The 15780-nt window shown below is 41.4% G+C and overlaps 1 protein-coding gene across 7 annotated transcripts in view; it reads left to right on the top strand.

The window, feature by feature from the left end:
• The window catches only part of LMBRD1 (LMBR1 domain containing 1), a 237907-nt gene that overhangs the window by 78447 nt on the left and 143680 nt on the right, over positions 1 to 15780 (top strand). For all 7 annotated transcript variants that reach the window (XM_043510440.1, XM_043510439.1, XM_043510437.1 and 4 more), the window contains exon 7: positions 14048 to 14121. In XM_043510440.1, coding sequence (XP_043366375.1) covers positions 14048 to 14121 — 74 coding nt within the window. The remainder of the gene's footprint in view (positions 1 to 14047; positions 14122 to 15780) is intronic.

Raw genomic sequence — 15780 nt, 5'->3', positions numbered from 1 at the left:
TCCTCCAGTGCACAAAGCCTCGGCACAAGGACCCCGCAAGTCCAAGAGGGAGTAGGGGAGCAAGCCACTAGGCCACCAATGGTTGTGGAGGACCCTACAACACCGGAATCCTCCTCGTTATCACCAGACGAGGCTAGAACAGGGCTCCCGGTTTCTCAGGATGATGCTAAAGTGCAGCAGAAGCTACTGAAGAGTGTCACCACCAACCCGGGTCTTCAGGCAGGGGAGTTAGAGGCATCCTCGGTCTCTCCTTCAATGTCCCCTGCTCCACAGCACCAGCCAGGGTGGCTTTGCCCCTTCATGAAGGGGTCTCAAAGATCACTTATATCCTATGGCAAAGTCCTTCCTCCTTCCCCCCCATATCCAAGGGGGCTAAGCACAAGTACTTTGTACCATCCAAAGGCCACGAGTACCTGTACACACACCCTGCTCCCAACTCCCTAGTGGTAGAGGCAGTTAACCACAGGGAGTGACAGGGTCAACCTGGGGTATCCCTAAGAATAAAGGACTCCAAAAGACTAGACTTGTTTGGGTGTAAGGTTTATTCATCCTCTAGTCATGGGTGGCCAATGATCAGGCCCTCCTGGGATGCTATGACTTTAAGGAGGAATTCCAGGCAATCATGGAGGGCACGACTGTGGCCAGGGCGATGCTCCAGGCCACATTAGATGCAGCAGACATCACCGCCTGAACCCTGGCCTCAGCCGTCACTGAGCACAGGGCATCCTGGCTGCTCCTCTCTGGCTTGTCCATGGAGGCTCAGCGGTCGCTGCCATCACACCTGCAAAATCAGGATGGAAAGTAACTTTACAGGGTCAATACAAAGATTTAAAACAGAGGATTCCCCTTTGGCTCAGCTTCATAGTTAGAAGAACAGGAATAAAACTACCTTTGTAGCATAGGAAAACTCACAAGCCAAAACAAAAGATAACCTAATGCATATTTCCTTGCCCTACTTACAATTTCTGTAATTTTAGATGGATTATTCCAGGTATATTTTCAGGAGATGTTGTACCTGCCCTCCCTCCATACAGAGAGGGAACAAAGAGAACCACAAACAAATCCTCCCTCCGCTCCACGATTTGAAAGTGTCTTCTTTCCTCATAGGTCTTTCTGGTCAGGTGCCAACTAGGTTATTTGAGCTTAACCCCTTACAGGTAAAGCAGTTTAGTACAGCTGCCAAGGAGGGATTTTATGCTAACACTTCTCTCTATATTTGACAATCATTGACTCCAGGTAAATTTAGGGAATATATTGTACAAGTATCAGAATAGCAGCCGTGTTAGTCTGTATTCGCAAAAAAGAAAAGAAGTACTTGTGGCACCTTAGAGACTAACAAATTTATTTGAGCATAAGCTTTTGTGGTGAGCTGTAGCTCACGAAAGCTTATGCTCAAATAAATTTGTTAGTCTCTAAGGTGCCACAAGTACTCCTTTTCTTTATTGTACAAGTAGAAAATTTCCATGATAGATGGGCCTGCAGACAAACAACCAGCCATATTACTAGCATTATCATGAAATTGTCCATGGTAGTCAGATGTATCCAAACCTAGGTTACTTATCATAGCCACTACAGCCTTGCCCAGTTTTGCACCTGTGGTTCTTAAGGTTGAAACAATCACTCAATTATTTGTCCCTCTGAAATGAGGAATCAGAATATGAATGTGAGTTGATCTACATGCACTCCATGAGTTACTGAATCAACAATTATAGGAATTGTTGGCTTGCTGTAATTGTCCTGCTATGGTCTTTTTAATTTTCTTTCTTACCAAGTCAATTAATTTGTTATACATCGTTGAGAACAGAAGAGAGTTTTTTCTTCCCAAATTTAGCCAGGTAGTCAGCCAGAGATGGATGAAACTGTGACATTAGCTCTAGAATCCCTAGTGACTGAATCATTCTTCTGAAAAAGCATTTAATCTACTGAAAAAAAGCTAATAGGCTAAGCGCTAAATATTTCTTGTAGATGAAGAGCAAATAAGCCAATATTACTCAACTTCATCGAAGACAGAAAGTTGTTGAACAAACTTTTTTCTCGTCCCTGCAGTTGCCCAAAAGTCAGGAAGTTTTCTACATCTGTGTTTCTACACACAGCCAAACCTTTCGGAACTGAATTCTGCCTGTTGTTTTCATCTAGCTTTCGCCACAGTGCAAGATCTGTAGTAACTTGGTCAGTGGTAGATACCTCTTTTTGCATAGCTTTAAAAGCAGCAACACACTGCTGTATGTCTATGGCCTTTCCTCCTGCTTTCAAATTTTCAGCATTGCCAGTTCCAGTCAGGCTGCGTTGTTCCTGGTGGTCCTCCTCTTCCCTCTCCCCCACAGCAGAGCCACTTCACTACTTTTTTTTTTTTAAGGGGCTTTTCTGGATTTAAAACAGACTAATTAAACTTCAAATTTTTTTCTAATAAAGCTGCTTCTTTTAAACAATGGTTGGTGTATGAAACCATGATTTGTAAATTAGCATATCAGACATGTATGTTAGTATAGTTAGAATACATTTTTCAATGCCAATGCAAGCAAGCATGTGATGGTATGAATGTTAATTTAAATATTCATGTTGCAGTTCAAGTGCATTCTTGTATGTCTAAAAATGGATGCGTCAAGAACACTCAAATCATCTGTAGTGAGTTAGCGGTGGTCCCTGCTCTTTTGGGACAATGGGAGGCCACTCCACCTCACTACATCACTGTACGTCGCCCACAGTTAAGGAACTAGCAGGGGAATTCACAGCCTGTGGCTCTGTCCTGGCAGAGCAGCAGTCAGGGCAGAGTAGCAAACATTTATGGGCCTGGGCCCTCAGTCAGGGCGGAGCAGTAAGGAGTCTGTGGCTTGGGCCTTTACTCAGAGCCAATTCCCCCTCCCCTCCCCCTCCAAAAAAAAAAGGGTTGGGCGTCCTAGCTCCAGACAGTTGGCAAATACAAGCTTATTGGCCTAGAGTGGGGTCTGCCACCCCAGGGGTGGGGTGGCAGGGGATAGGACATGGGCCCTCCCGATTCCATTGCGTCCCAGCCCAGGGCCCTAACAGTGGTGGACTATTCTGCCACTGGGTCAGCAGAGAATCCAGCTACAACACGCTGACTGTGTCTCTGGCAGAAACTCAGCCAGACTCGGGTTGGCTGCCACTGGACCACTTCCTGGCCTCCCCTCGTGGTGTACTTGCCTCTCTGGGGTGTCCTCCGACTCCTTAAGCTAGGTAGCTAGTGGCAGTCTCAGCAACACCTCAATGCCTTGGTCAGCAGGCAGCTCTAGCCAGTCCTCCTCTCAGTGGGGGTTCGCTATAGTCTCCCAACTCGGGAGCGGGCAGGAGGCGTCTGTCTCCTTTGGTGGCTGCAGCCCAACTGATTTCCTTGATCCATCCTTTATGCTTCCTGTTCCTCCTCCTGATTTCTGGTGGAGGGGTGAACATGGCCTGGCTCTATCCACCAGGGTTCAGAGCGTGGTTCCTTCCCCTCTGGCTCAGTGGGAGGCTACTCCCACCTCATCACACCATCTTATAAGGAGGGTGTGGTATCAAATGTTAGTAAATAAAAATGTAGAATTGTGAACTGTATTTCTTGCTCTTGCAGAAATGTACAGAATACGTATTTGTTTTGAGCCCTTTAAATAAAAAAAGGAAGAAATATCTGCAGTCATAATTATGGAGCCCCTAGTTTTCTGGGGGATCTGGGTTCCATAGGCCCATCTTTTAATAGCGCCCTGCTTGCTAGTTGGGAAGGAAGAGACTTCATTTTTGTAGTTTGTCTTCGGGGGGGTGGTTTTCAGACACATGACTCCTTCATCAGAATGAGTACCATGATTGATAGATAAAGTTCAGCTTCGAGCTTATCTGTGCCCATGGCAACGTTCAACTTGAGGTGAACAGCTGCAGAGAACTATCTAACTGAATAGGTTTGTTTGTGTTTTTGGCTCCTGATCCAAGACCAGAAGGGAGATACGGTTATTAAATTCATTTATTGGGGTAGAGTTGTATCTGAGTAAAATAGCTTTATTTAAAATAAATTCCAATTAATGTTAATTTAAATAAAATAAGTTTCATGTTTAAATGTAGATGGTTCATGTCCCTTAGACTTCAATTTTATGATCTTGAGGAAAAAGTCTCTGGGTGAAATTTAAATGTGGAATCTTCTCAGTATTAAATGTTTACCTTGGATACTGCCAGGCTATGTGAATATTTCCATTGGTGTAACTATATACAGGAGGTTGCACCAATGTAACTAGACTGATTGATATTCATTCATTTGTTTAAGTTACTCCGGTGAAGGTTGTCTAGATAAGCCTTTGTCAGATTAATCTTCCATGAGGATTTCTTAAAACCATTAAAAACTGTAGCACAACTTTTTGCTTAAAACTTCAAGAAGAGCCCTTGCAAGATTCATGTGAGTGAGTATGTCTTTGCATATGCAAGCATGAAATAACAGAAGTCGCTGAAGTCAAAAATATGAACCCTTAATCTGAAAGGCAAAGCCACTCAAAAAAATTCCATTTCCCTGTGCTGTAGGACAATTGACATAGTTCAAAAGACATCTTCCATCGACTGTCAGGAAATGCCAATAAGAAAACATAGCAAACAGATCAAAGCAGATTACCTAGCAAATAAAACAAACATGCGATCTAAGCTTAATATACTAAAAAAATTGGTTATAATTTGGAAACTCTCACCCTAAACCTTGTTTTAGGCAGATTGCAGCTTGTCTTCAAGAATCTCTGCTCTTGCTTGCAGCTTAAAACTCCAGATATTCCTTTCACCAGCCAAGCAACCCTCTAGCCTGGGTTCAACCCTTCTCCCCTAGTCCAGTCTTTGTTTTCAGGTGTTTCCAGCAGTCATCCTTCTTGGACAGGGAGTCAATGAAGAATGAACCACGATGTCACTCCCCTGCCTTTAATAGTTTTTGCATATGGCGGGAATCTTTTGTCTCCGTTTTGATTCCTACCCCCGGTCAATGGAAAAACACTAGTATTATCATGAAGTCCAGCACCAGGTGACTTGGTCACATGTCCCTGCAGCTCTAACTCAGAGGCTGTTTGCAGCATCCCCAGGAAGGCTTCCAGGTAGGAGATCAGCATCTTCTAAGACCTATTGTTCTCCCTAATGGCTCTTCCCAGCGAGCCATGTAGACTGATTGATTCTGTCTAGTGGGTGTTCCCCAGTTGTAAACACATTTTTAATAGATGCATAAACCATATTCTTAACTTCAGATACAAAAATGACAGATGCTTACAAATAGGATTATCATTTAGTAAATCATAACGTTTACAATATCTCACGTGCTTTATCTTGCATAAAATACATCATAGTTGTGCCATAATTATAACAGTATCTCTATCAAGAATGCGGGGGGGGGGGGGTAGTATCACAATCTTGAAAGCAAATTTTCACTTAAAATATTAATATTACTAAAGAAACAACTTTCATCTGTCTGCAAGTTAGATAACTTATTTTTAGTTTAATAGATAATTAGAGTTAGAATTGTTTAATTGCTAAATTATTGATCTCGTATATTGTAATGTTGAAGGGGTTAGGCTTTTACTATAGGATGACCAGATTTTGAATGTGGACTGGTCATGGCATCTTGCTTCACTTTTAAGTGCTCTTATATTCTGAAAAGTGACTATAAAATTGGCATCAGAGTTCTATATTTTACTCTAATTTTCAGATTGTGGGTAAAACTTTCAAAAGTGAGTTTGTTCCGTTTTCAAAAAGCACTTGGGGGTCAATATAATCTGGGCCTCATAGTGGACTACAAGCTAAATATGAGTCAACAGTGTAACACTGTTGCGGAAAAAAAAAACATACATCATTCTCGGATGTATTAGCAGGAGTGTGGCAAGCAAGACGTGAGAAGTAATTCTTCTGCTCTACTCCACGCTGATTAGGCCTCAACTGGAGTATTGTGTCCAGTTCTGGGCTCCACATTTCAGGAAAGATGTGGACAAATTGGAGAAAGTCCAGAGAAGAGCAACAAAAATGATTAAAGGTCTAGAAAACATGACCCTATGAGGGAACACTGGAAAACATTGGGTTTGTTTAGTCTGGAAAAGAGAAGCGTGAGAGGGGACATAACAGTTTACAAGTACATAAAAGGTTGTTACAAGGAGGAGGGAAAAAATTGTTCTTAACCTCTAAGGATAGGACAAGAAGCAACGGGCTTAAATTGCAGTGAAGGAAATTTAGGAAGGTTGGACATTAGGAAAAACTGTCGGTGGTTAAGAACTGGAATAAATTGCCTAGAGAGGTTGTGGAATCTCCATCATTGGAGATTTTTAAGAGCAGGTAAGACAAACACCTGTCAGGAATGGTTTAGATCAGAGTTTCTCAAACTGTGGTCCATGAGGGAACTCCAGGGAGTCCACAGGCCCTGCTGATCAACTCCTTCTCCTCGCTCTCAGCGCCTCCTGCACGCTGGGGAGCAGCTGTTCCCCGGCATGCAGGAGGCACGTGGGGGGAGGGAAGCACGTAGGGGTGGAAAAAGGGGTGGGAAAAGGTGGGGCGGGGCCTGGCCTTGGGGAAAGGGGTGGGGCGGGTCTGGGGATAAGCTTGCGGTTTGGGGCTCCGTGGCAAAATTTTAAATCAAAATGGGCGTCCTTGGGTTACTAAAGTTTGAGAGCCACTGGTCTAGATAATACTTAGTCCCCCCTTGAGTGCAGGGGACTGGACTAGATCTCTCAGGGTCCCTTCCAGTCCCATGACTCCATGATGTATGCACTTATACCCCATGTGATGGGTTCAGTCACAGAGCCCTCTTGGGATTGTCACCTGATGTGCTGAAATTACCTCTGAGCCTGTTTTCCCTGCCAGCTTAGGACTTCCAGAACCCTGTCTCGTTGAGCCAGACGTGCTAGCCTGCTGCAACACAGACCCAGGGTTTGGTGCATGCCCCCAAAGCTGCAGACTTGTTTGAAAATAGCTCAGCAGGTTACCTGTCTCCAGACACTCAGTTCCCAATGGGATCCAAACACCAAATACATTTGTTGTACTCTGTATAAAGCTTATACAGGGTAAAGTCATAAATTGTCTGCCCTCTAAAACGCACACGCACACAGATGCACAGCTGTTTGCTCCCCCAGGTATTAATCACTTACTCTGGGTTTATTAATAAAGAAGTGATTTTATTAAATACAAAAAGTAGGATTTAAGTGGTTTCAAGTAATAACAGACAGAACAAAGCAAGTCACAAAGCAAAAACATCCAGGTCTAAGCCTAATGCATAAAGAAACTGATTACAGGTAATATCTCACTGTCAGATGTTCCAATAAGCTTTTTTTCACAGTCTATACTCTTTCCTACTCTGGGCCCAATCCTTTCCTCTGGTACAGTCCTTGTTAGTTCCTGCAGACATCTCGGATGGTAAGCAGGGATTTTCTCATGACTGGCAGCCACTTTTGTCCTGCTCCACCCCCTTTCTATAGCTTTAGCACAGGGTGGGAATCTTTTGTCTCTGGTTCCCCACCCCTACTTCTAACTGGAAAAGAACCAGATTTAAGATGGTTTTTGTTATCAGGTGACATGGTCACATGTCAATGTAAGACCCCTAGTCTCCATTCCCCATGGGCTGGCCCACACATACACCAAAAGGCTTTCAAGTATCTGTGGCCATTTGCAACCAATTGTTTCTGGAGCACCCTTAATGGCCTCCATTTAATATGTTTACATCAGTGATACAGGTTTATTTCTTATTCTCCTAACTCTAGATATAGAAATAATACGTGCAAACAAATAGGATAAACATACTTAATAGATTACAAGCTTTCTAATACCACCATACAAGGAGTATTTATCTTAAAGCTTACTCTAGTTATGTCATATGCATAAGCATATTTCCATAAAACGTATGGAGTGCTACTTCATACCGTATATCTGATGTGTTTACAAGTAGTAAGGTTTTTTAACTGCTAGGCCTGCAAATTCGGAGTACAACCTGGAAGTCAAACTTTTTTCATGGCTTATATATCCTCACCAGTAAAGATTCTGCCTTTAATCGTTATGTTGACTAAAAGCCAGGCCAGAATAGAATCCAGATCATTCTCCTACAGCTATATTTTCTTTGTAGTGCTAATAAGAGTAAAAACTTCTTTATTCAAAGGGTTTCTGTATGACCTAAATCAAGGCAAAATTTGGTCCTTGGTCAATAAAGAAAGGAGGGTTGGTTCTGAGTATGTACAGCGTGGATGGAGGTGAGTGTGTATGTTCAGTAAGAAGGTGTCATTTTTACAGTTTCCTCAGAGTAGAACTGTTGGTATTGCATCAAAGAAATCTCCAGACATTCAAGGGAATTTCAACTCTTTTATAATGGAATTTTTCTGTTAAGTTACAGATGATTGCTTTCTGTCAAAACACAAGTGTTAGAATGATAGCTTGCAAACCAAGGAACATGGAGTTCTAAAAGTGCTACTAGCAGTTCTGAAGTATAACTTATTTTAGGATGTACATTATACTGAAATGAAATGCATCTATCATTCTAATATGCTGGGTGTTTTCAAATCTGAGTGATAGGGAATTACAAACAGACAATGTCTTTGTTAAAGGGGATCCATAAAAATGGCTTAAAGATTTTGAGTGTGTACAATTTTATAAAAAGAAAAGGAGTACTTGTGGCACCTTAGAGACTAACAAATTTATTAGAGCATAAGCTTTCGTGAGCTACAGCTCACTTCGTCAGATGCATTTGGTGGAAAAAAGAGAGGGGAGATCTATATATATATATATATATATATAATACACACACACACACACACCATGAAACAATGGGTTTATCATACACACTGTAAGGAGAGTGATCACTTAAGATAAGCTTGTCCCCTGAATAGAAAGGTGCGAATCTGAAGCAAATACTCACCAGCAACCACACACCACACAAGAGAACCACTAACCCAGGAACCTATCCTTGCAACAAAGCCCGTTGCCAACTCTGTCCACATATTTATTCAGGGGATACCATCATAGGGCCTAATCACATCAGCCACACTATCAGAGGCTCGTTCACCTCCGCATCAACCAATGTGATATATGCCATCATGTGCCAGCAATGCCCCTCTGCCATGTACATTGGCCAAACTGGACAGTCTCTACGTAAAAGAATGAATGGACACAAATCAGACGTCAAGAATTATAACATTCAAAAACCAGTTGGAGAACACTTCAATCTCTCTGGTCACTCGATCACAGACCTAAGAGTGGCTATACTTCAACAAAAAAGCTTCAAAAACAGACTCCAAGGAGAGACTGCTGAATTGGAATTAATTTGCAAACTGGATACAATTAACTTAGGCTTGAATAGAGACTGGGAATGGATGAGTCTTTACTTTACAAAAAGTGATTACTTTACACAAAGTAAAAGTATTTCTCCCCCCCCCCACTGTTCCTCAGATATTCTTGTTAACTGCTGGAATTAGCCTACCTTGCTTGTCACCATGAAAGGTTTTCCTCCTTTCCCCCCCCTGCTGCTGGTGATGGCTTATCTTAAGTGATCACTCTCCTTACAGTGTGTATGATAAACCCATTGTTTCATGTTCTCTGTGTGTGTGTATATAAATCTCTCCTCTGTTTTTTCCACCAAATGCATCTGATGAAGTGAGCTGTAGCTCACGAAAGCTTATGCTCAAATAAATTTTAGTCTCTAAGGTGCCACAAGTCCTCCTTTTCTTTTTGTGAATACAGACTAACACGGCTGCTACTGTGAAACCTACAATTTATACTTTGTTTTATACTAGGAAAATTTTCTGTTGCTGACAACAGATTCAGCTGAACTATTACTGAGTGTTTAATTGTGTAGTTGTTACTAGTATTTAACAAAACAAAAAAAAAACAAAACAAAACCAGCAACTATCCTTGTTTAACTAAAATGGAACACTTCAAATTTCACGTAACTTTGACATACCACAGAAATAAGACTGAGAAGCTGGAAAGAGGTTTTGATAGTAGTTGTAGTATTGCTGGTTGACTTGACACTGAATGATCCTACACTCAGAAAAATAACATCCGTATAAAGTGCACTATTTGTTTAGAAAAATGCAGCATATTTCTCTTCTATACAAGGTCCTGTTCAATCAGTTTTAAAAATGCCTATTTTCTTTAGTGGGATTTTATCATAAATGTACATCCTGTTTTAAATCTCCCCTACCCAAAATATTTTCTTTTGTTATCAACTTCAAATAACTTGCTTGCTCAGTCTACATTGAAAGGTTTAATTAATGGAAATAACTAAGTTGAAAGCTGTCGTCATAACATTGTAAGAACAGAAACATAATCCAAAATTCTTACAATGCACATTGACTACACTTACAAAAACTAAAAATACACATTACAAATCAACAAAATCTATGTAATATTTGCCCACAAAATAACCCAGCTTTTTGCCACTGTACTAGTTAGTGCATCCCCTCTCCAAATATCTGAAAGGAAGATGCGCTTTTCAACATGCCTAGAAAATCCTTTTAGGCTTCAGAGGACCTAGAAGGGAAGAAGAAGAAATCCGAAGCTCAAGAACCTTCCTTAAGAACAGTCTGTCACAGAAATCTCTCTTCCTTTTGAAATATAGGGCTGCCATCTTTGAGAAAGTATGTCATCTGATAGTAACTGAGGTGGGCATGGCAAAAGAGGCAATTTTGTCCAGAAAACCAGGTTCTTAAAAAACCTTAAAAAGAAAAGGAGTACCCGTGGCACCTTAGAGACTAACAAATTTATTAGAGCATAAGCTTTCGTGAGCTACAGCTCACTTCGTCGGAATGCATCCGATGAAGTGAGCTGTAGCTCACGAAAGCTTATGCTCTAATAAATTTGTTAGTCTAAGGTGCCACGGGTACTCCTTTTCTTTTTGCGAATACAGACTAACACGGCTGCTACTCTGAAACCTAAAAAACCTTAAGTCTCTCTAGTTTAAAACCAATACTTTCAACTCCATCTAGAGCAGGGGTGGGCAAACTGCTGTTTTAAGTCATCCCTCGAGCTCCTCTGGGGCTTGCCCCGCTCTGGCACTCCAGCCAGGTCACCGGGTAGGTGGGCCGCTCCACGCACTTCCCAGAAGCAGCGGCATGGTTTTGCTCCAGCTCCTATGCGCTCCAATGATCCCCCCCCGGCCCTCCACCTGGGGCTGCAGGGGTGGTGCCTGAGGACAGGGCAGATGCAGAGATGCCTGTCCATGCCTCCATGTAGAAGCCAGAGAAGGGACATGCAGCGCCTTCCGGGAGCCGCTTGAGGTAAACACCACTCGGAGCCTGCACCCCTGATCCTCTCCCCGTGTCCCAGCCCTGATCCCCTTCCTGGTCTCTGTAGCCCTCGATCCCAGCCCTGATCCTCCTCCTGCACCCCGAACCCCTCATACCCAGCCCCCTCCCTCACTCCACTCCCCTGCCCCAACCCAAAGCCCCCTCCTACACCCTGAACTCCTCATTTCTGGCCTCAGCCCCACCCACATCCCAACACCAATTTTGTGAGCATTCATGGCCTGCCATACAATTTCTGTTCCCAGATGTGGCCCTCAGGCCAAAACTTTTGCCCACCCCTGATTCTAGAGGCTAATAATCCACCATTCCTTATTGTGGAGTAATAGTAACATGCCATCTATATGACTTGCAATTTAGTGCAGACTGTGGCTGCTGCTTTATTCAAACTTTAGCTTCTGGGTACTCTCAAGGTATAGCCCCACCTACTTCCATACACTAGTCTCATCTTGAGCTGAAAGATGTGGATAACTGTAGCCAAATCTACATCAGGAAGTTCACTCTCCTTCCCAGGTACAAATGGAAAGAATTTCAGTCACAGTTGCTACATAGGCATCTCAAGATACAGGGTGGGAGTGAAGGGATTTAACCTATAAGGAACTGAACAATATGAACACAAAAACTATGAGGAGTCCAGTGGCACTTTAAAGACTAAGATTTATTTGGGCATAAGCTTTCGTGGGTAAAAAAACATTTCTTCTTTTTACCCACAAAAGCTTATACCCAAGGAAATCTTAGTCTTTAAAGTGCCACCGCACTCCTTGCTGTTTTTGTGGATACAGACTAACACGGCTACGCCTCTGAGACTTGAACAATATGGTGGCTTGCAAACACTGTTAGTTATGTAACTTTTTTGTTGGCTTTTCTTTGGAGTTTTGTTGGTAGGGGATTAGTTCAAAAGAGAAAAGAAAGGTAGGGGGACATTTAAAGGAGAGAGTAAGGGAGGGAAAGGTGAAGGTAAAGAGAGGAGCACAGAGGTGAGGTGGAGTCGGGTTGAAGTAAAGAGACTGAGGGAGCAAATAAGCAATCATCAGAGGGGAAGATGCCCAGAATAGAAGCTTTCAAAAACGAGTTGGATCATCATCAGAGTCTGCAGGCTCCTGCTTTAAGCTATTTTTGTGTGCTCCAGCTGGCTCAGTTTCTGTCTAGCTTCTCCAATAACTTCTTTGGTCCCTCAGCTCAGATGGCTCAGGAGCAGGTGGAGCCACATGGACCATGGTGCCCCCAGAATAGAAGAATGCTCTGCATAATTCTAGGTCAAGAGGGCATTGGCTTTGATTAGGTCTCAGCACCCCCTTCCACCCAGTGTTACAGATGTACTTCAGCAGTTTTTCTTTGCTTTTGCCATGTGTGTTTCTGGTCAGCTATCCGTGTTTTGGGCATTCATTAACATTTTTACTAATGTTCTATCGCTCAGGATTGGAAGACCATTAAACTGTACCTGTTCTTGATGGATATTAATAGGATACCTGTACCTATATTTTGTTTCAGCAAGTACTTTGTGGGTATTTTATGTTCTCTTTAGAACCTTATGTTTTAGCACATGGAGACCAATGTGTTCTTTTGTGGAATTAATGTAATGGGTTTATGTATAAACAATAAATCCAAAAAGAAAAATAATCACGAGACTGCTATGCAAGAGAAGGTAACTTCAATACTTATGAAATAGAAATCCTGTTTTTCATAGAAAGAAATAGAGAATTGCAGGGTTTTTTCCCCTCAAGCCTACATGTAGAATGAGAATATTTAAACATAGATGATGATGGCCATCTGAGCTCATGTACATAGTGCTGGTAATAAAGCGAAAGTAATGCTGTTACTGAGTATGCCGTTCAGAAGTGTGTATGAAGGTAACTGATAAACTAAACTTCTGGAGACTGGCATGCACACTTTTCTCACTGGTGCATTTTTTTTTACCTTTTACTGGAAAAATATGATTTTTATATGGCAGATGAAATGTTGGGTCTCAAATATGTCGATTGCTTAAAGTTTTTTAAGGGACATGTTCAAGTAAAATGATTGATTGCTTGTCACTGAAGGAAAAAGTGAGAATTTTGTTTGTTCTGGGTCCTGTTCAACATTGTGATAGGAATTGAAAATAAGAATGTAATGGTTAGGACTATGGGCATGGGTTTATTGAATAGCTCTGATCTGATATACATGGTTGCTAGAGTCCCAATTGTATGTAATTTAAAAAAAGAAAATGACACATTAGTCTTTCCCATAAGAATATAAATTACTTATTGAAAAATATCAAGAGGTTTTCTAACACACTATCTGAAATTAACTCAAATTTATATAGTTTTATCCAGCCTAGATAAATGCAGTCTTGTCTTATCCATTAAAAAATCATGCTATATAGATCATTTTGACCACATCACCCCTCTTTGTATCCCTTCACTGGATTCCCCTGTCTAGGGTATCAAGCACAACTTGTTAATCTTTAAAGGACATCACGGTTTAATCTCCCTGCTATATTAAACTTTTTATAGTCTATTTACATGTCAACTCCCATTTCCCCTCTGCTAATAATGCCAGACTTCATCACTCATTTGTTTAAATTTTCAAATTATCGTGTTTTATCCCATGTCTTATGATGACTTTTTTCATATGCTTTACTTGGATTGGAATGTAATTAAAAAACTAACATAATTCTGTTTTAAGTAATTGTTGTGGTTGATTTAAAATGTTAGCCAATCTAATTTAACTAAGGGTGAACTTGTTTTTTTTTTAACTTCAAGAAAACAATCCACTCTCCATTCTGGGGCATGTCTTTGTATTTATATACAAACTGTTTAATCAGGCTTTTCTCTACTTCTATATTACAGATGGTTTGGCTGCCCTATCATTTTCCATTAGCTCCTTGACCTTGATTGGAATGTTGGCAGCTGTCACATACACAGTAAGTTTCTATCCCCCTACATATACCTTTAATTCTGCCTTGTATTGCTATTTTGTTGATATTGACTTGCAATTCTCATCAAAAATTAGTCTTAGGTGGAAATACTTTCATATTTAAAAGCAAAGCTGGAAGATACTAAGGCATAATAAAAGGGTCTGCTTGTTGTCAAGTTCCTCTGTGACATTCTATACCTTGGGGGAGCACCCTGTAATCCCCATTATTCCTTACTTATATAAAATTGAGATATTGCATATAAAGGAGAAAGGTTATGATCTGCTGAAAGTCATTGTTCTATCTAAATATGTATATCATTAATGCATATGAAGTTATGAGATTGTGTTGTATGGTTTCAGAGAAGCAGCCGTGTTAGTCTGTATTCGCAAAAAGAAAAGGAGTACTTGTGGCACCTTAGAGACTAACAAATTTATTTGAGCATAAGTTTTCGTGAGCTACAGCTCACTTCATCGGATTCATTTGGTTGAAAATACAGTGGGGAGATTTATATACACACACAGAGAACATGAAACAATGGGTTTTATCATACACACTGTAAGGAGAGTGATCACTTAAGATGAGCCATCACCAGCAGCAGGGGGGAAAAAAGGAGGAAAACCTTTCATGATGACAAGCAAGGTAGGCAATTTCCAGCAGTTAACAAGAACATCTAAGGAACAGTGGAGGGTGGGGTGGGGGGGAGAAATACCATGGGGAAATAGTTTGTGTAATGACTCATCCATTCCCAGTCTCTATTCAAGCCTAAGTTAATTGTATCCAGTTTGCAAATTAATTCCAATTCTGCAGTCTCTTGTTGGAGTCTGTTTTTGAAGCTTTTTTGTTGAAGGATAGCCACCCTCAGGTCTGTAGTCAAGTGACCGGAGAGATTGAAGTGTTCTCTGACTGGTTTTTGAATGTTATAATTCTTGACGTCTGATTTGTGTCCATTTATTCTTTTACGTAGAGACTGTCCAGTTTGGCCAATGTACATGGCAGAGGGGCATTGCTGACACATGATGGCATATATCACATTGGTATATGTGCAGGTGAACGAGCCTCTGATAATGTGGCTGATGTGATTAGGCCCTATGATGGTATCCCCTGAATAGATATGTGGACAGAGTTGGCAACGGGCTTTGTTGCAAGGATAGTATTTTCCACCAAATGCATCCGATGAAGTGAGCTGTAGCTCACGGAAGCTTATGCTCAAATAAATTTGTTAGTCTCTAAGGTGCCACAAGTACTCCTTTTCTTTTTGCGAATACAGACTAACACGGCTGCTACTCTGAAACCTGTCATTATGCAAGGCACTGAATTTAGCCATATAGAGTGGAAATCTATCAACTTCATGAAAAAACTCGTACAGATACAGACAGACATCATCTTCCTCTCCAAATGCAAACAGATGGACATCATACCAAAAGGACTGAATGTAAAAAATCCATTACAATCTACATACCACACAGACTATGCTGACAGCTTGTGCCACACACTCTCAATGAAACTGCGGAACCACCTGATCAACATCCTCTCTAGCAAACAGGAAAAGATTAAGAATGAGCTCTCAAAACTGGATACTCTCATAAAGAACCAACATTCCACACAAACTTCCTCGTGGCTGGACTTTACAAAAACTAGACAAACCATTTACCACACACAATTGGT

Source organism: Dermochelys coriacea, chromosome 3 (genome assembly GCF_009764565.3).
Source record: "Dermochelys coriacea isolate rDerCor1 chromosome 3, rDerCor1.pri.v4, whole genome shotgun sequence".
Classification (NCBI taxonomy): domain Eukaryota; kingdom Metazoa; phylum Chordata; order Testudines; family Dermochelyidae; genus Dermochelys; species Dermochelys coriacea.
Note: the sequence above shows the minus strand (reverse complement) of the source record. Positions and strands in the feature narration are given on the sequence as shown.